Source organism: Colias philodice, chromosome 14 (genome assembly GCF_061535455.1).
Source record: "Colias philodice isolate Cphi_HAF_F1 chromosome 14, ilColPhil1 Martin Lab GWU primary, whole genome shotgun sequence".
Lineage (NCBI taxonomy): Eukaryota > Metazoa > Arthropoda > Insecta > Lepidoptera > Pieridae > Colias > Colias philodice.
In genome coordinates this window covers 819,693-839,737 of record NC_143099.1, presented here as the reverse complement: position 1 = coordinate 839,737, position 20,045 = coordinate 819,693, and the positions used below count along the sequence as shown (strand labels likewise).

Sequence of the window (20,045 nt, the reverse complement as noted above, 5' to 3'; positions counted from 1 at the left end):
ATTTTGGGGTTTCCCGTATAGTAACAATTTCTTATATTTTAGAATTTAGCGAAGATCACTGACCCAATCCAGTGCTTAGCACAAAATATAACAAATACAATTATTCCTACATCTAAATACATTTAAACTAAACAAACTACAGTCAACATCAAATAACCATTATAAACGATTACGAGTCCATTTTTGTGCTTCAATGCTCAGCGCAGTATCAGCTTTCTTTAAGCATATTATTTTGAAAAAAGATATTAAATAATATCCTTTCATTTTTTTGCGTAAATAATTTGTTAGATAGCAAGTCAAAAGCCTCTTATATTTTTTCACTGCCATAGTTAAAATATAAAAAAAAATATGAAAATGATCGAACACAGATATTGTCTGCATTCTGCAATAACTGTTTACTAACTTGAATGATAGGTATTATATTAAATCAGTAAACGTACCACTTCATTGTGAAATTTTATTATAAAATTTTCCTTTTTTTAACAAATTGTAGGTAGTTACATCATTAAAGAAAGAATGAACAGATAAATAATATTATGAAGTAGGTAGATACTTTTGCAAGGGACAAAATAACGATGCACTTTCCTACAAGACTCGAAAATGATAGAGTTTTGAATAGAAATTGACACTTTCCAATTATAGTATATTTTAACTTTCAACCGTCTTAAAAGTTTAAACATTCGTTAACTATTAAAAGACTTATGTACAACCATTAGAAGATTTATATTATGTATTTTTAAACAGATGGATCAAATTTGAAAAATGCACAATTATTTTGTCCCCCACTTGTACAAAGGTCTCAAATAGATAGTATCTCCTCTTTTTTCTTAAAATAATTGCGTTATTCATTACACCGTGTATCCTCAAGAGCCTGTACGAGCGCACACTCAATCTTGCTCCGTAGCCAACTCAGTACTTCTGGGTCTTGAATCTCTATCGCCTTTTCATCCGTTGAAAAGTAGCTCACGTGCTCATCCTGGAATATTGTAATGATAATTTATTAACCGACCTCGAAAATTAATCACTTAACTGTTGAATGATTCCTGTGTAAGTATTAACTGCTGTGATATTGAATTGGAAATTTAAAAATTGTTATGATTGTGATAGAAACATTGACACATTGATAATTAATAAAACTTCAAGGACTTAAATGTTTGACGATCACGCTAGTATGTAGCGTGTCAACGCATTTACGCTCGTATTCGTGGAAGTGCAAGCACTAACGCGCGTTGTTGCGTCTTGTGGATTTACTCGATTCTGAATTTTATATTCAAAACCAAAGTCACACACGACGGCTGGCTGGCTGTTCTTCCAAAATCACTTAAGACACACACAACACTTTACCTAATTTCCATTTGTTCCCAACGAGTAACACCCTCAAATGTCACACTGTTACTCGATGGGATTTTTTTCTGAAAAAATTCCCAACCGGTCACACTACCAGTCACACTGTTACTCGATGGGAATTTCTTCAGAAAAAAATCCCAACCAGTCACACTGTTACTCGATGGGAACACACTGTTGAACTTAATGAAAATAAGAATTAAATCGGTTTTTTAAATTAGTATTAAAATCAACAAAATAACAACATTGGTAAATACAGTTACTTAATTACGGACGTTACACGTTAACATTCGTCATATTGCTAGTAATTCTCATTTTAATGTTTTAGTCATAGTAACAATATCTAAACACAATCGGCATTCCATTCCTTTGCAAATGTTTCGTTTTGTGCACGCCCACACTATTAATCCGCTACTATGCTTTCGTCTAGCATAAAATTGATGTCCACTTCGTAGCAAAATTGTCCCACCATTCCTTTTAATTAAATTTAATGGCACTTGACCGGACGAACTAGATGCGGTGGGCTCTGACATTGTCGACAACGTGCACTTTGCTTCGTTGCACTGCTCTGACTAATTTATTTTGCGTCCCTCTCCCCCACTTACGACACGTGGCCGCCGCCGCCGGGGCCGCGGGAAGAGGGATGCAAAAGTATTTTTACATTAAATGTGCATGGGAAAATAACCGCCATTACACACTCGCGATAACTGATGTTGCCGGCTTATCATAACTTTATTTTGCTATACATAATTTTAATTGTCACAACATACTTATGGCTAATTATATGTATTTGGAAAATTGTTTAAAGTTCAAATTAACATTAGAAATTAGAACTGATAATTGTTGTAAAATGTGATGATTTACTCTGATATATTATATAAAGCTGATTGTATTTAGGTACCTCCCCCCCCTTATTACGTGGGACTTAAATATAGATGGCGAGATGTGGGTGTAATATTACACCTCTGCCTACCCCTTCGGGGATACAGGCGTGAGTCTATGTATGTATGTATGTATTTAGGTATTGTAATTTTATTTAATTATTTAAGAATAAAACGTTCAAAGGAGAATCACCAGCAATATGACGAATAAATGTTTTTAAAGTAAAAACGATTTAATTCTTCTTTTCATTAACTACTGTTATATTGTGACTGGTTGGGAAATTACTAATAAGAAGTTCCCATCGAGTAACAGTGTGACTGGTTGGGAAATTAGTAATAAAAAGTTCCCATCGAGTAACAGTGTGACTGGTTGGGAATTTTTTCTTAAAAACATTCCCATCGAGTAACAGTGTGACATTTGAGGGTGTTACTCGTTGGGAACAAATGCTAATTTCTCTCTGTACGACCGGTTAAATAAATAATAATAATAAAAAGCCCGTTTATTTCCAATCCACAAGAAATTTTGTTACAGGTAGTTTACATACTAAAAGCTATTTTACATATTAAAATTACACTATTTTTTTAACTTGAATTTTAATCACTAATACTAATTTAATTTTTTTTTCTATTTATTTTTAATTTTTGACGTTATCCAGTATCAGTACCATTGATTGGAACCCCTTCTCGGGTATAGGCCTCCTCCAACTTTTTCCAGGTATCTCTGTCCTTTGCCTTTTTTCTCCATTCGTTTCCTGCTATATTTCGGTTCCGGTACTTCGTATTGTAAACATCAAAGTGTCAGTGCTCCGTATAAAATATTCCACATAATAGTTTAAAGTCACAGTCTCAACTATATTACTATATTCAAAGAAAATTCTTAGTGTGATTGAGAGATCCTAATAATATTCAACGCGCTATTTACTGGATTTACAAGGAAGATTGAACAACAAATATTGGCAAAACATTGAGGTTAGAACAGCATTTGGTATCAATCTTGCAATTAACTCATAAGTCATAACTGTCATAATAAAAGACAGCTGACACATAGATGTCAAAATTACATTCTTTAACCTGATTGCAGTGTTGCCACTGACAAAAAATAAAACAAAAAAAGGGAGAATATTTTATATTATTATACAATTACACATAAATTATGGACGAACAATTTCAACTATTATTCGACAAGATGAAGATTGAAATGCAAAATCAAACGTCAGAACTTACCAACACATTGCTCGTAAAAATGGAAGAAAAATTAAAACCCGTTGTAGAAGAAAATCATATACTTAAACTTAAAGTAGAAAAGCTGGAAAAGAAGGTGGAGTCTCTAGAGCGAGAAAAGAAGAGTAATAATATAATTATTCACGGTTTAGCGGAAAAGGAGCAGTCGACACTGGATGCAATGAAATACATTAAAAAGTGTTTCATAGAGGAATTAGGCATAACGATAGAAAATTATGAAATAAATAAAATTTTTCGGATCGGATCAAAAAATAAAAATGGTAAACCAAGGCCTATGCTTCTCTCATTGATAAGTGGATGGAAAAAAAACGAAATTATGAGAAATAAAAAGAAATTAAAAGAATTATATATAACAGAAGACTACTCTAAAGAAACATTAGAAATTAGGAAGTCACTGCAACCCCAACTAATGCAAGAAAGACAAAAAGGAAACTTGGCGTACATAAAGTACGATAAACTCATAGTAAAAGAAAATTCAAAAGTCATAGATAAAAGGAAGAGAGAAAAATCAACATCACCACAAGTAGAAGCACAGCCAAAGAAGCAACAAATACCAAGCACGTCAAAAAATAGTAGAATAAACGCTTTTGATATGATGAGAGGCCGATCAAACTCACTTTCAACACTCTCAACAATAACACCAAAACAATAGCAATCAATTACCGGCGATCGAAAACAAAAACAATATAAAATGGATAAAGAAATTAGAATAAAAAATCAACCTCCCCCAAGCCGGCTGGTCCCCGTGGGGGAACAAGACCACAACCCTCCAACTAATACCAAAGTAATACCTAGAAAGGAAAAATTGCCACAAACGACTCTAAGGATTGGAACGTTCAACGTAAGATCACTATCAACTTACCAAAAATTTATAGAACTAACATACATGCTACAAAAAATAAAAATTGACATACTTGGACTGGCGGAAGTGAGAAGAATGGGTTATGTAATCGAAGAACATGATAATTATATTTTCTGTTACAAAGGCGAAACACTTGGCCTATATGGAGTCGGCTTTTTAATTAAAAAAGAATATAAAGACAACATTGTAAGCTTCACAGCGCTCTCAGACCGTGTTGCACTATTAAATATTAAATACAACAATCAAATGCTTACAATAATACAAGTATACGCACCTACTGAAAAGGCCACAGATGAAGAAATCAACTTATTCTATGAAACTTTGCAAGTAGCCCAAAGCCAGGCAGCTGACCAAGTACTCGTTATCGGTGATTTTAATGCCAAAATCGGCAAACCCACCACGGAAGACAGCGATAACATTGTTCTTGGTAAATTCGGATATGGAATCAGAAATGAAAGAGGAGAGAAACTGATACAATACGCACTTGAGCATAAACTTACAATTATGAACTCCTTCTTTAAAAGTCGAAATAACCGCAAATGGACTTGGCTATCACCATGTGGTAACATTAAAAATGAAATTGATTTTATATTGTCGAATCAACCCACAAAGATTAGGAACGTAGAAGTTTTACATGGCTTTGGATTCCGGTCTGATCATCGCTTAGTTAGAGCTACGTATATTCTAGACCTAAGGAAAAAAAGCAGAACAGATTTCAAAGCGCAACCTAAGCCACTCAAAACTAATGAAGACATATCATTATACTTGGAAAACTTAGAGACTAACATACTTAAAATAGAAACACAAAAAGAAGAACATATTCCAACCTTTTACGATAAATTAGTTGACGCCATCACTGTCAGCCTTGCATGCAGATCTGAAAATAAAAAATTAAAAACTACCAACGAAATACTTAGTGAATCTACAAAAGCGCTTCTTACAAGACGAACCGAACTTTTAAAAATAAAGCAAAAGTCTAAAAAAATGAAGAAAGAACTAAGCACATTATTTAAAACTACAAGTAAAGCGATCAACAAAGATTACAAAGACCATAGGTACCGAATAATTGAGAATAACCTAAACACACACAGAAGCACAAAAAAAAGCCTACAAGAAACTAACAACCCACAAAACCTGGATCCCAAACATAAAATCGACATCTGAAGTAACTAAAACTAGAAAAGACATCTTGAGCTGTGCTACAGATTTTTACAAAAAATTATATACAAAATCCAACCCTACTACCAATACAATTGATGTAGCAACAGCGACTTCCCAAAGTATCAACGACGTGCCATTAGTGAATGAAGAGGAAGTCATCAAGCACATTAAAAAACTCAAACCAGACAAAAGTCCAGGTCCAGACGGTTTACAAAATGAGGCACTTAAAGCTGGCGCTATCCTACTAGCTCGCCCACTTACCTACTTGTTTAACATGGTTCTGAAAACTGGTCAGGTGCCAGTGCAGTGGAAAAGATCTGATATAATTCTCCTATATAAGAAAGGTGACCCTCAAGATATTTCTAACTATCGTCCGATTAGTCTGCTCTCAAGTATATACAAATTGTTCGCGTCAATTCTGCAAAGCCGTCTAGCTCCGAAAATCGATATCTACCAGCCTGTAGAACAAGCAGGTTTTCGTTCAGGTTTTTCTACTACAGACCATATGCACGTATTACAACAAGTGATGGAGAAATATCAGGAGTTCAACCGCCCACTATACATTGCATTCATCGATTATGCCAAAGCGTTTGACACGATCTCACATGATTCTATTTGGGAATCACTAAGCAAGTGCAACATAAACGAAAACTACGTAAAGGTCCTGAAAAATATTTATCAGGGTTGTGTGAGTCAGGTGAAACTAGAGTCTCGAGGTCCGGTTATATCGATTTGCAGAGGAGTAAGGCAAGGCGACCCGCTCTCACCGAAGTTATTCATAATGGTACTACAACACATTTTTAACAATCTTAACTGGCAGTTCGATGGCATAAGAGTAAACAGAGCTCAACTTACACACCTCAGATTCGCAGACGATATTGTTCTTTTCGCTGAAACAAGTAAAGGACTAGATAAAATGATAAACAACCTTAATGAAGAAAGTGAAAGAGTAGGTCTTAAAATGAACGAGGACAAAACAAAAATACTGACGAACAGCCACAGACATGCTATATTCCTAAATGGAAAGCCACTTGAATATGTCAGCAATTACATCTACCTAGGCAAACAACTATCCTTCGAAGACAAAAGCGAAGAACTAGAGGTAGTGCGGCGAGCTAATATAAGTTGGAAAAAGTTCTGGTCCTTAAAGGAAATTTTAAAAGGCGTATTTCCCCTTCATCTAAAAAAAATTGTATTGGACACATGTGTCTTACCTACCCTTACATATGGTTGCCAAACGTGGACATACAGCTCCAAAATAAAAAGTAAAATAGTAGCATGCCAGAAAGCAATGGAAAGGAGTATACTTAAAATAAGAAAAATACAAAAAGTAAAAAGTGAAAAAATAAGACGAAAGACAAAAATCATCGACGCTTTACAATTTGCACTAAAACAGAAATGGCAATGGGCGGGACATATAGCAAGATGCACGGACAAAAGATGGACACTGGAGACAACTATATGGAAAGGGCCGAAGGGAAAAAGAAATGTAGGAAGCCCTAAAAAAAGGTGGATAGAAGGTACGACCGGTTGTCTGGAAGAAATCGCTATTTAGCGATAAGGCCGCCGTTTGTTACAATGTATCCTAGATTAAGTCTCAATTTGTAATTTTTAAGAGCAATAAAGAATTAATAAATAAATAAGCACTGCCCGCTCACCTGCCGCACGCTGAGCACGAGATGCGGCGGCGCGGCGGCGGGCGCGCCGAGCAGCCGGTGCAGCGGCGCCGCCCACTCCGCGCGCCACCGCCCGCCGCGCCCCGCACACCGCACCACGAACACGTGCCTGCAACACATCATCGTCATCATCACCATCATCATTATCATCACCATTATCATCATCATCAGAGAAAAATACAAAACACTATAAACATATTACAATACACAATACTAACTGTGTGGTAACGAGTACAGTAGCAGTGGATGTCCGCGAGAGATGCGCATGCGCAACATAACCATCCGTGTCAGCGTAGTGCCCGCGGCACAGCTGCGCGAGCAACGCCGCGCCACGCGCGCTCCACGGACTGTATGCGCGGATACCCTGAGATACAAAGTTAGTTTTTGGTTATGAGCAAATAGTGCTTCAGTTCTTCTCTATTACTGCATGCCGAAATATAATTCTGAGTGAAATAATTAGAAACTGAGAAAAATTAAAAAAACAGAAACAATTATTTTTGAATTACTTTCTGTGTAATCTTACTACGTACAATTATATTTTATTTCAATAGCATGCGATACATATCTTTGGAGTCAACTTGTTAAACAAATCAAATAATCGATTTTTTTCAACACAAAATTATTCACAAATATTCATGACGTAAATAATAAATAAGTAATAACACAATGAATTTTATAAAATATATATTTATTATGATCAGAAGTGAATACATAGTGCAAACTCATATTCACTTATTAATACATTTCCCGCCACACGCACCTCAACACTAGAGCAGTCTCTAGGCAACCGTCGCCTAGCAACCAGCCCGCCACACCGCTCAGCACACGCGCGCAGTGCGGCCTCCGCACAGCCCGCGCCCGCGCGACGATACTGCGCGAGCCGGGACACTTCGCGGCATATGTCTGGTTATACCCAAATCGATCATTTCACGTATGATATTCCCTTGTAATTCATTTTACTAGAGTAATAAATATAAGGATTTTAAATCCGTTCTTCAGTTAAAAGCAATGGAAAAAACTGATTTTAAAATACACCTACTTAAAAGTATATATTAATTACTTATGTTTTTTACGTAGATTATAATATTTTATAGATACTTTAATTGAAGTAATTCATAAGTTCAGTGTTTTAAACTACAGATTCAACCAATTCGCTGTGACATACAAGTTATTTCGAGTTGTGTATAACGAAGTGGAAAGAGAAGTAATAAAATAACGCAAAACGTGCAATAAAAACATGCCAATTTTATACAATCGTATGATAAAGTAATTTTCTTAGGTTTTTAGTGGTTATAATAATAATTGATACAACAGTTGTAATACTCTACGAAGAATAATCAAAGAGCAATAATAATGTTACCATTTCTCATATTTTTAAGTAGTTCATTAGCTAATCGTTAAAAAGTATAAAATATAAATTATATCATCCTTTATAAATTACTAGATTTCCGCCCGCGGCTCCGCCCGCGTTTTCAAAGGAAAACCCGCATAGTTCCCGTTCCCGTGGGATTTCCGGGATAAAACCTATCCTATGTGTTAATCCAAGTTACCCTCTATATGTGTGCTAAATTTCATTGTAATCGGTTCAGTAGTTTTTACGTGAAAGAGTAACAACCATCCATACATCCATACATCCATACATCCATACATCCATACATCCTTACAAACTTTCGCCTTTATAATAGTATTAAGATAAGATAAATTCTTTCATTTCTTATTCAATATATTATGTATTTTCTTCTTGGCTGTGCAGTGTGAATGAACGAGCGAATGAATGTATAAAACATGCGTCCAATACTCACATCGCACCACGGCACTATCGTCGTCTACTCGTCCAACAGAGAACAGACAGAAAGTGAATGATTAGAAGCTAATTATTTGATATTTCAACTACATTGTATAAAAAGAGATGTTTCATACGGCTATATTTCCTTTCTGTGTAATTTTGTAAAACTATTTCAGTACGACATTTGGAGTAGCAACTAAAATCTTGGTTCTATCCCTGATAAAGTGATAAATATTTCTTTACTATGAAACATCTCCTTCAACTAAGTTACTACCACAATAACACTTATAAACATTATCAAACTGTTATTAAAACTTATAAAGATGTAAAAACTTACAAGACTGTACATGAAAAACATAGACCGTATTTAAATGAATGGTATTTCATTTTATGAAATTTATAATTCTAATAAAATTAAAATAAATAATAAAAATTCTAACCAAAAGTGGGTCTTGCAATTATCCCGGTGACGGCGAGAGCAACGCTTGCCGGGTTCGTTTTGTTCGCCTCTATCACAGCTTCAGGCAGATCGTCGATGATCTCGCTACTTCCTGCAAATTATTAAATTATTTACATAAATCTCAGTAACTGTGTACATTTAATGTTATTAGTTAGCTCTTATTTCATTAATTAATTAATTCGTTTCATTATTAAAAAATAACTAGAACTTCAAATGTATTATGTATTCCTAATTGTTTGAGAAGGTTTCATTTGATAAATATCCAGAATCAAGCACTTTTTGTATATTGGTTTTATATTTACTGCAAAAAGCATTAATTTAAAAATAGTGATTTAGTGTAAGCCGTGATTGAAATTCATTCAATTACCTAATTAATTAATTATTAATGGATGAATTAGGGAATGAAATAATGAGTGAATGAATGAATGGGTGAATGCATGTCGAGTGAATGCATGAGTGAATGAATGAATAAATAGGTGGATGACGGATGGAGTTAATAAATCAAAAAAGAAATCAAAATTGTTTATTTGGAACAATAAAAATACACATTAAAAACTTTATGAACGATATCACCCATAAAAGCTACACATATACCTAGCGCCGTTTTCGCACTCTTGTGTGGTGTGCTGGTGGCATGCGGCTCGCTGGCCAGCATCCGCGCCGCACCGCTCAGCACCGCGTCGCTCGCTGACGGGCGACGGGAGAAGCCCTGCGGTGAAATGTAGAAGGTGTTCGAGAGCGAACTAATATTATTTTAACCATTTGTAACTTATAATCTGTTACATATTATTGAGCAATAGCGTAATTTGGGTCATGCTGCATCAGCGATATTAACGTACGACGGCCGAGCCGGCCGTAAAGCGCAGTTCATTCATAGCAGCGCCCGAGTGCTATTCTATCCGCTAGAATCCGCGTAGGGTGCACTCACACACATCAGTCACCGTCACGGCACGTCACCGGACAAGATTAAAAAAAAAATATGTATCAATAGTTCTATTATGACTCTGTTCCCACACGACAGTCGCCGGCACGAAATCTATCAGTGACGTCCCCGGTCAGGCACGTCAAATAATCTTTCCATACATGTATCATACTTTTATCCCCACTCACCCGGTGCCGTCACGTCTCAGTTCAGTCAGCGTCGTGCTACCGTCAATTGCTACATGTTCTCTAGCGTGACACACGTCTAATCACTGACTAACCTGATGTATGTGTTCAATGATTCAGTCAAACCGGCGACGTGACTGACGGACAACATGACGGTGACTGGTGTTTGTGGATACGTACACAAACCGTCACCGATCAGTCATCGGTGACTTGACGGTGACTGATGTGTGTGAGTGCACCCATCGTATATAATTATTAGCAGTAATTAAAGTGTTCCCAGTTGTCCCATATCATAGCATTATTAGCAGCGTTTATCGCGACCTATATACAGTCCACTATCGAAGTCGTATACGCGCCGCTGCGGTAACCGGTTCTACTGTGCCAACACATCGCGTGCAATAACTACAATGTCAAAGTGCGACAACTGTAACAAGGCCCTAACAAAAAGAACACCAGGCTTAGAATGCGGCAAGTGCGGAAAGATTGTTCATGCCACCCAATCATGCACAGGACTGTCATCCAAACAACTCTCCGCCTTACGGAACGCCGGAAGCCTCGAATGGACTTGTGAGGAATCTCAACTTAACTCGCCTCACAAAAAATCATCTTTCATAATACCATTAGAGGAGGAAGAAGATGATAATATCTCAGAAGGGAACCAAGGTACGAGTTGTATAGACACTAACAAATTCCTAAAAGATATTACTTTAGAACTGAAAAGAATACTTAAGAAGGAGCTTCAGCCCATCGAAACATCCTTAAGCTTCTGCTGTGACAAAATCGACGAACTAACGAGAACTGTTGAAGCCCAAAATAAACAAATAAAAGAGCTAGAGAAAAAATATACTAACCTCAAAAACGAAAAATCACACCTCGATCTAGAAATAAACGCATTAAAACAACACGTGCGTTATATGGAGCAGCAGCGTCTGGATACCGTCATAGAAGTTGCCAACATTCCGTCCCGTCCTAACGAAGATCTTAATGACGTATGTAACAAGTTAGCTAATAACCTTAATCTAACCACCGAAGGAATCTCCAACATGAAGCGCCTGGAAGGAAGAAACGGACAGGATGGATGTAGGTATTCAATTGGAGTTCAAACAGGAGGAATTATGTAATTTGTGGATACGTGCTTCCAGACGCAAAGAGGTACTAGTGGGACAGGTGGCATGTGATGCAGCAGTACCAGCAGCTAAAACCAAAGTGATAGTACGCAAAGCCCTAACTAAAGCGAATAAAACCCTACTTTGGCAAGCTAAGCAAAAACTAACACCAAACTATAAATATGTGTGGTTCCAGCATGGGAATATATTAATCCGTAAATCAGAGAATAATAAACCTATTGTGATCAGAAGCGAAACGGACATTGAAAATCTCTTAAACCAGGCAGCACCAGCACATCATCGGCGGTAATAGATATAGTATTTTATATGTGTCACCATAGTTCAGTCGAATATCCCAAGCAATAATTTAGAACTTTTTAATTGTAGTACCTATAACTCATTTTGTAAAAATGTTCCATTGTTAACGAAATCTCAATTTAAGTTAAATTTAGTCCATATAAATATAAGATCACTAATTAAAAACTTTTGCTATGTGTTAGAATTAATAAACAGTTCATGCTCACCAATAGATATTCTCATACTAACTGAAGTAAACATTAAAGAGAATATCGCAAATATGTTCAATGTAAATGGCTATGTAATGCACAAAAAGTTACGGAAGTATAAAAAAAGGTGGCGGTATTATAATATACATACGGAACGTTCACGTATTTACAGTCAAACATCACACTTTAAATCACTGTGAATCAATTATTGGTCATTTAACCACTAATCACAAATATGTTGCAACAATTTGTGCATTATATAGGCCACCCAACGAAAGTAAATACTTGTTCGTAAGGGAGATAAAGGATCTTTTATCTAGTAAGCCTTTTAAACACTAGATATTTTTGTTATAGGAGACATGAACATTGATTTAAAAATAAAGGGTAACATTCAAGATTTTTACATAAATAGCATGGCCGAGTGCGGTCTAACAAGTGTTATAACCGATTATACAAGAATTGAAATAAGAAACCAAATAATAACGCGTAGCGTAATCGATCACATTTTCGTAAGGACGCAATCGTTAGACCTGTACTCGGGCGCGCTCGGCACTGCAATGGCTGATCACCGTATGATCGTATTGTCGTGCATTGGACAATCATTAACACAGGTACAGGGTGATGTTAAAGTCATTCGAAAAATAGATAACAATAAACTTAATAATTTGCTTGATCATGTTAGCTGGGATGATTTTACGAATACAGAGTGTCCATATAAATTATATGATAACTTAAAAACTACCATCCAAAACTGTTATAATCAATCACAATTCGAACAAATAATTTCAACATCAAGTAAAAGAAACAAAGATCCTTGGATCACTACCACCATAAAAACTATGTGTAAAAAAAAAGATTTATCTTTTATTGAATGGAAAAATGTCCGACTAATAAAATACTTCGATTAAAATACAATAAATTACGTAACAAAACGCGCAAATTCATAGAAAAATCAAGAAATAATTACTACCTTAATCAAATTAATCAAAACTACAACAACAGTCATGCTTTATGGCAAATTCTGAATTCATTAACAGGTCGCTGCAAAAATTCTATAGACAATTGTATCTTAAAAGCATTTCATAAAAATAACATAGACATTAAAACAATTGCTAATAATTTTGCACAAGAATTTTATTATAGTATTAAACAAATTATTCCTAAATGCAATAAGCGTCTATTATGTGAAAATGATTATTATTATCCACAAAATAAATCAATGCTACTTAAAAAAGCTAACAGAGAAAAAGTATGTAATATAATAAAAAAAACTTAATATCAACAAAGCTCCTGGACTCGACAACATTCGATGTATTGACATAAAAAATATATGCACTAAAATCGTAGACATTATCGTTAAATTTATTAATGCATCTATTGTTAATGCTAAATATCCTATAGAGTTGAAAACTGGGATAATCCGACCTATTCACAAAAAGGGTTCGCGAAGTGAGTATGAAAACTATCGCCCGATTACCATTCTTCCGGTATTAGACAAAATCGTGGAAAAATTTATAGCCGAACAAATGCAGAATTTCTATGCCGTAAATAAAATTTTATCTGTCTCTCAATTTGGATTTCAACCATGTAAGTCAACTTCACAACTCTTGTCAAAATTTACAGATGAAGTAAACTCATGTCTCGATAACAAAAAACATGTACTTCTATTATTTATCGATTATAGTAGGGCATTCGATACACTCAGGCATGACACTCTTATACACAAACTAGACAACTCTGGTATCCGTGGACCTCTTCTGGGATGGTTTAAAGATTATCTTGCTAATAGAAAATTTCGTGTTAAAGTAGGCGATGAAATGAGCAATGAAATGACCGTCACCGAGGGGACAGCACAGGGCTCTGTGTTAGGACCTTTATTGTACTTGGCGTATGTTAATGATATGGAACATGTCATCAACAACTGTTCTATCTATCAATATGCTGATGACACCTGTCTTATAGCCTCAGACAAAAATATTAATGTTGCAGCTCAACAGTTACAGGAAGATTTTACGCGTATCCTAATGTGGTCGCACGATGCGGGTCTTGTCATAAATGTTAAGAAAACAAAAATAGTACATGTACACTCAAGCCATTTGAAAAACTGTAATAATTTTAAAATCATTGCGCATAATCACGTATGTCTTCACAAGGCTACATATTATAACTCGGACTGCTCGTGTGAATGTGTGGATCAAGTGCCTTACTATAATTACTTAGGACTAATTGTTGATAATAGGTTTAATTGGAACCATCATATAGATAATCTGTGTGAAAAACTTAGGGCCATACTCTCAAAATTATATATCATCAGAAATAAAGTACCATACAAAATTCTTCTTTGTGTCTACAGATCATTGGCAAAATCGATAATACAGTACGGTATCACAAGTTATGGACGCACATTTAATACTTACATAGATAGGATCGCAAATTTACAACTAAGAATAATCAAAAAAATTGTACGGTCTATTAATATTAAAAACAAGTTTAAAGATAACCCTCTCGAACTATTTAGCTATTGTAATGTACTGCCAATAAAACAAATGTTTCAAAAGTTTTTTCTCATAGAACAATTTCATAACATAAACTTTCAAAATCCCATTTCGCATCAGTTTGCTACCAGACAAATAACTAATAATAAATTAGTTATTCCTAAAGTACACAATTTTTATGGGAAGCGTACGGCAAATTTCTTATTACCCACTATACTTAACTCTATGCCACGAAAAGTCACGAAGGTCGTTAATATCAAAAACTATAAAAGAATATACAAAAGATATTTTCACGAATTAATAAAAACAATAAAATGAACATAAAAAACAACATTGTAATGAACACCCTGTATTTGTATGTCATGAATAGATAAGGAACCGGTTTAAGTAGGCACATCTTTTGTCTTCCTTGCGAATAACAAACGGTGTTTATGCGACTGTGAGCGTTGCTACAAACCTCGTAAGGTTTCGCATCGCAAAATTGTATTTTAAATAAATGTGAAAGCTTGTTTTCTTAATAAATAAAAAAAAAAAAAAAAAGTAATACGTAAACCGTACAGAAGGGTTTGGGCAACGAAATACGACAACACAAATATCGAAATAGTATTGTGATTACAGAAGACGTCTCGAAGTTAATGGAAATGCTCTCGACTCGTGAAAAACAAATTTAGAGAATTTTAAGTTTATACAAAAAGTAGATTCTGGCACATTCCCGCCGCTGCGGTACGCTCGCTTTGTTCGTGCGGTCGTTCAAAATCAACAACAACATACACATAACCACATCACAACATAACCCACATCCCCAGTAAAAACTTAATAGATACTCAATAATTAATATCAACATGAATTCAATTATTTTAAATTTGCCACTAAAAATTCAACTCTAAACTCACAACATAAGGTTCATAGAACTGCCTCAGCGCTTTCGTAAAGTCTCCAATATAGCTGTACGGGTTGCCCAGTATCTTGAGCCCGAGGACCAGCACGTAGAACTGCTGCACGAGCTGCAGCCAGTAGTGGCGGGAGGCCGCGTCCAGGAGACAGGGGATGGGGAGGGGGGTGTTGCGGAGCTCGAAGTAGCTCATTCTGTAGTGGACAAGATAAGGAAAAAGATTTTAAATTTGGGTAAGCGATATAAATATTGTATTATTTTTTTGTTCAGTCTGTCTAGTCCAGTCCATACTTGCAACAGAATTGCGCTGCCATTACTTAGGCATTTATACATAATAAGCATAAATTTACAGGCAATAACAATAACTTTTCAATAAGTATAAATACAAGATTAAAAACCAATAGGAAATAATCTTAAATATGAAAGCCGTAATTGGAAATTTGTTATTTAAAGTACATAATAGAAGAACAACAAATTGATTGAAAAATTTCAATTTAAAAGTCTTTTTGAATAAAAATATTTTAAGTTTCAGCTTACAAACCTAATCACGACATCCTTCATGTCACACAACGATGAGCCCCACGAATTGAACAAGTACTCCAAAAGGTCACTATTAAACAGTTTCGGGCGGTTTTCCTTTTGCCCACCAAATTTCCTGCTCGGACTCCCAGCATCCTCACCAGAATAACCCCTTGATGATAGACTTAACACTATCTTGATGGGCGACAAGTGCACATATTCGAAAATAACATTCCTTTGCGCGTTTGATTGACTCTTCATAGCAATTACTGGTAAAGGCATATGCACTAAAGCTAAATCAGCTCGCAATCTAACAGCAGGCTTTTCATCCACCTTCCAATGATTCAAAATATCAAACACGTGATTAACAAAACCTCTATCTAAATTCACACAATACTCTTGTATCACAATCTTTAAGTTTTTATAAATATCTTGGTTCAAAGAAGGCCTATATTGCTTGAGAAGTTCAATTTCTACACTCGGTTTTTCTCGTCTCGACTTCAAATGTGAGGGCAAAGGTGCTGGGTACAGTACACACGGAAACACAGCTTCGTGTAATTGGTTATCTATCTGGAGCCTTTGTAGTTTCAAATGACAGTAAGTGAACGTTTCTGATCTTCGTAATTGTAGCCAAACACCTGGGTTATACGTCCTACGTAATTCAGAAAAGAATGGCTTGGTCATTTGCATCTTTTCCAGGTCTATGTGGATGTACTCTTTGAGCTGACACTTTTTCATGTCTGCTTGGTAGTTATCTTCGATCCAGGCAGTAAGGTCAGGTGCTAATTGTTTCCATTTATTACTGACATTGACTTCCCAGCGTGGCAAGGAATCGGATACGCTGATGTATGATAATTCCTTGACTCTGTTCCCGGTTTGTACACAGACAGATAGACTAATACTAGATAGGGCCATGTAGATTTCGTAGTTGCTCTTCTCTGCATACATGCTCATTTTATATTGATACGCTATTCGTTCGTCTTGTGTTAGCGCGAATACTCTCTGATACCCGTCCATGTACGATATCCAGTAAACTATAACTTTGTCCTTTCTCATTTTCTTGGTTTTGCGAGCAGTTTCTGGTTGCTCAGAAACGTCTGAGTCATCACTGCTGGATGACATTGGTTCTGGGGATTTTGGAGTAAGTCTCTTTAACGTTGAAGATAGTTTGGACGTGACACTGTTCGTCACTACGAGTGTGGATTGTTTTACTGAATGGAAGCTTACTTTTTCTTGACCGTATCTGTAAAGAAACCAGAAACATTTTTTTATTGGTTTGGAATAGAATAACTAAATAAGATTGAGAGTAATTATAATTTCGAATAAACATGAAACCGGTTAATTAATGATGCCTTTTCAAATGTAACATTGTAGAGCTATATTATTTCTTATTAGATCATTAAAAAAACGTTACTTACCCGTCTTGAGAGAAATTCGCTGGGAAACCTTTACCCTTGTTATTATAGATATTCCAAAGGAGATTCCTCTCTTTTAATGGATCATCCCAAGTGTACAGCATTGATTGGTACGGACTTAATAGAGCCACTTGACCTGAATCCGCCTAGAAATTGAAAAAAATATATGAAAAATCTATAGAATACGCATAATCATCCTAGCTAGACAAAGCTTTAATTTGCTCTTAAATTTTTCGATATTAATTACAGAAGGAGTTAATCGAGCAAAACGAAAAAATAAAGCAAAATAAATTATTAGTTTTTAGTAGTCTTCTTTTTTTACCATACCTGATGTAACTTCAAGAAGAGATCTTCGCACAAATTGTCGATACGCACAGGTGCGTCGCCCGTGCGGTAGTTCTTGAAGGTAATGGTGTAGGGTCGGTCCGTGCCACCCGTCACTTCTACGCATATTGCTGACTGGAATGGAAATAATTAGGTCATATTTTATACTAATAATATTAAATTTTTAAAAATTAGAAGAAATTCGAACCCGTGTCTTTCGGCAATTCCGGGTCGAATCTCGCCTCGTGATCGACTGTTTTCTTATCTTTAAAAATTTATATTTATACACTTGAATGATATAAATCTAAAATATCAAATTCACTTATCATGTTACTCAGGTACATATGCAATTAATGAAGTTTAGGTACATTGGTATGTACTTTATTCAGGAAAAACAAAGTTCAGTTAAAATGTATATTAATAAGTAAATGATGTTTATAAGATTTTAATTGCTGAATAGACGTAATAAATATAAAACTGAAAAATACATTAAACACCAACAAATATTTGTAAGAAATATGTTTATAATATTAATCTAATTTAATGATATAAGTATTGTATAAATTATACAGGGTGACTGGTAATTCGACGTGATCCTTCAAAGGGGTTATACTAGAGGTCATTTGCAACAAATTAAGTCCAGTTAACCAGGGGTCAAAAATGGATGGTTATTGAGCTATGACGGTTTTTTTATTTTTTAGAAATTTTCTGCCTTTCTACCAAAAACAATTAATTATGAAAAAACTACTACACTGTTAACATTCAATTGATATTTTTTTGAAAGCCGAAGAATGAGCGATCACTTTAAAAAAAAAAACTTGCCCGAAACTTGCATCACCTTAAAAAAAAGGGTCTTAAGTGGAATAAAACTTATTTTTTTAGTAAATTTTCCATAAGTAGTTGATTATTACTCGAAAAAAATGTAGTAAACTTGGTGTACAAATTAAAGACGTAAGTTCCTCGTTTCATAAGCTTTCTAAAAAGGCACAAATGTTATCTACTTTTGCATGGGATCGAAATAAAAATCCAATAAAAAGATTAAAGACGTAATTTAAATTTTGGTTTTAATTACAAAAACATGTTCACAAAAATCAGAAAAAAATTAAAAGTCCTGCTCGAATTGCCTGCCTCGATTTCTTATGCAGGCACGCAGTCTACGGCGTACTGCAGTGATGGTTACCCGCGTCGAAACTGTATTTTTTATGTTCTGGGCGGCCGTCAAAATTCTCTCCCTTAATTCTTCAGGGGACGTCACTGGAGTATTGTAAACTAACTGTTTCATGTGACCCCAAATGTAGAAGTCACATGGAGTTAAGTCCGGACATCTAGCCGGCCAGGGAATTGGTCCACCACGACCTATCCAACGATGTGGATACTTTTCGTCCAGGCACTGTCGCACGCCTCTAAAGTAATGGGCTGGACAGCCATCATGTTGATAAATTAGTCTCGATCGTGTCGCCAACGGTACGTCCTCCAGTAGCGCCCAGAGCTCATCACGCAAAAAGTTTTCATACGTGACCCCATTTAAGTTGTCAGGGAAAAAAAATGGCCCAACAATGCAATCGTGGACGATACCCATCCACACATTCCAAGAGAATCTTATCTGATGTGCAGTTTCCTTTGATTTTCGTGGATTTTGACCTTTAGGTGCCCAATAGTGTGCATTGTGATAATTACTTATCCCGTCTCGGTCAAATTTGGACTCGTCCGTCCAAAGAATACGTTTAAAGTACTCGGGATCTTCAATGTCACAGTTTATGAGAAATCGACAAAAATCCATTCTTCGGACCGGATCTCCCTCTTCAATGGCGTGTACTGGTGTGTAGTGAAACGGATATTGTCGTGCTGTATGCAGAGTGAACCACACTTTCCACTGTGACAAATTAAGGCGCCTCGCCACTGCTCTCGTTGAATCTGTAGGATCTGCTTCTAATTGCGACAAAATTTCATCCTCATCGGCAGGATCGTAAATGCGCGGTCTGCCGGCGTCGCTTTGACATCGCTGAACACGTCCCGATTCTCGAAGACGTCGGTATGTTGCACCAAACACGCTCCAATTTGGTAAACGGCGGTAAGGGAAACGAATTGCATATTCCCTTCGCGCTGCAGAGGCGTCTCCATCACACAAGCCGTAACAGTATAAAATATCTGCGTATTCTTCATTTTCAAAACCAGCCATTAAAAAAAAAGTTTAAATGTAGTTTCAGTCAATAAACAACGATATTAGGTAACTTTCATTTAAGGAATACTTTTAATTTGTGTCCGCACT

General features: G+C 35.8%; 2 protein-coding genes across 2 annotated transcripts in view; one reads left to right on the top strand and one right to left on the bottom strand.

The window, feature by feature from the left end:
• Positions 1–382: 382 nt before the first annotated feature.
• Positions 383–20,045, bottom strand: part of LOC149482619 (intermembrane lipid transfer protein VPS13A-like) — a 47,258-nt gene continuing 27,595 nt past the window's right edge. Inside the window, exons 43-53 of the mRNA XM_089703440.1 lie at positions 17,780–17,911; positions 17,456–17,598; positions 16,060–17,280; positions 15,520–15,712; positions 10,007–10,121; positions 9,393–9,503; positions 8,969–8,992; positions 7,927–8,069; positions 7,385–7,530; positions 7,149–7,275; positions 383–976 (exon numbers count right to left, since the gene is read on the bottom strand). Coding sequence (XP_089559566.1) covers positions 842–976; positions 7,149–7,275; positions 7,385–7,530; positions 7,927–8,069; positions 8,969–8,992; positions 9,393–9,503; positions 10,007–10,121; positions 15,520–15,712; positions 16,060–17,280; positions 17,456–17,598; positions 17,780–17,911 — 2,490 coding nt within the window. The 3' untranslated portion in view covers positions 383–841. The remainder of the gene's footprint in view (positions 977–7,148; positions 7,276–7,384; positions 7,531–7,926; positions 8,070–8,968; positions 8,993–9,392; positions 9,504–10,006; positions 10,122–15,519; positions 15,713–16,059; positions 17,281–17,455; positions 17,599–17,779; positions 17,912–20,045) is intronic.
• LOC149482622 (uncharacterized) lies at positions 2,998–5,005 on the top strand. The gene has a single exon (XM_089703435.1). It carries the CDS (start codon positions 3,379–3,381, stop codon positions 4,117–4,119), a length of 741 nt encoding a protein of 246 aa, XP_089559561.1. The 5' UTR covers positions 2,998–3,378; the 3' UTR covers positions 4,120–5,005.

Excerpts from the sequence above, each read along its gene's own strand:
- LOC149482622 (XM_089703435.1), top strand. The coding sequence starts at position 3,379 with ATGGACGAACAATTTCAACTATTATTCGACAAGATGAAGATTGAAATG.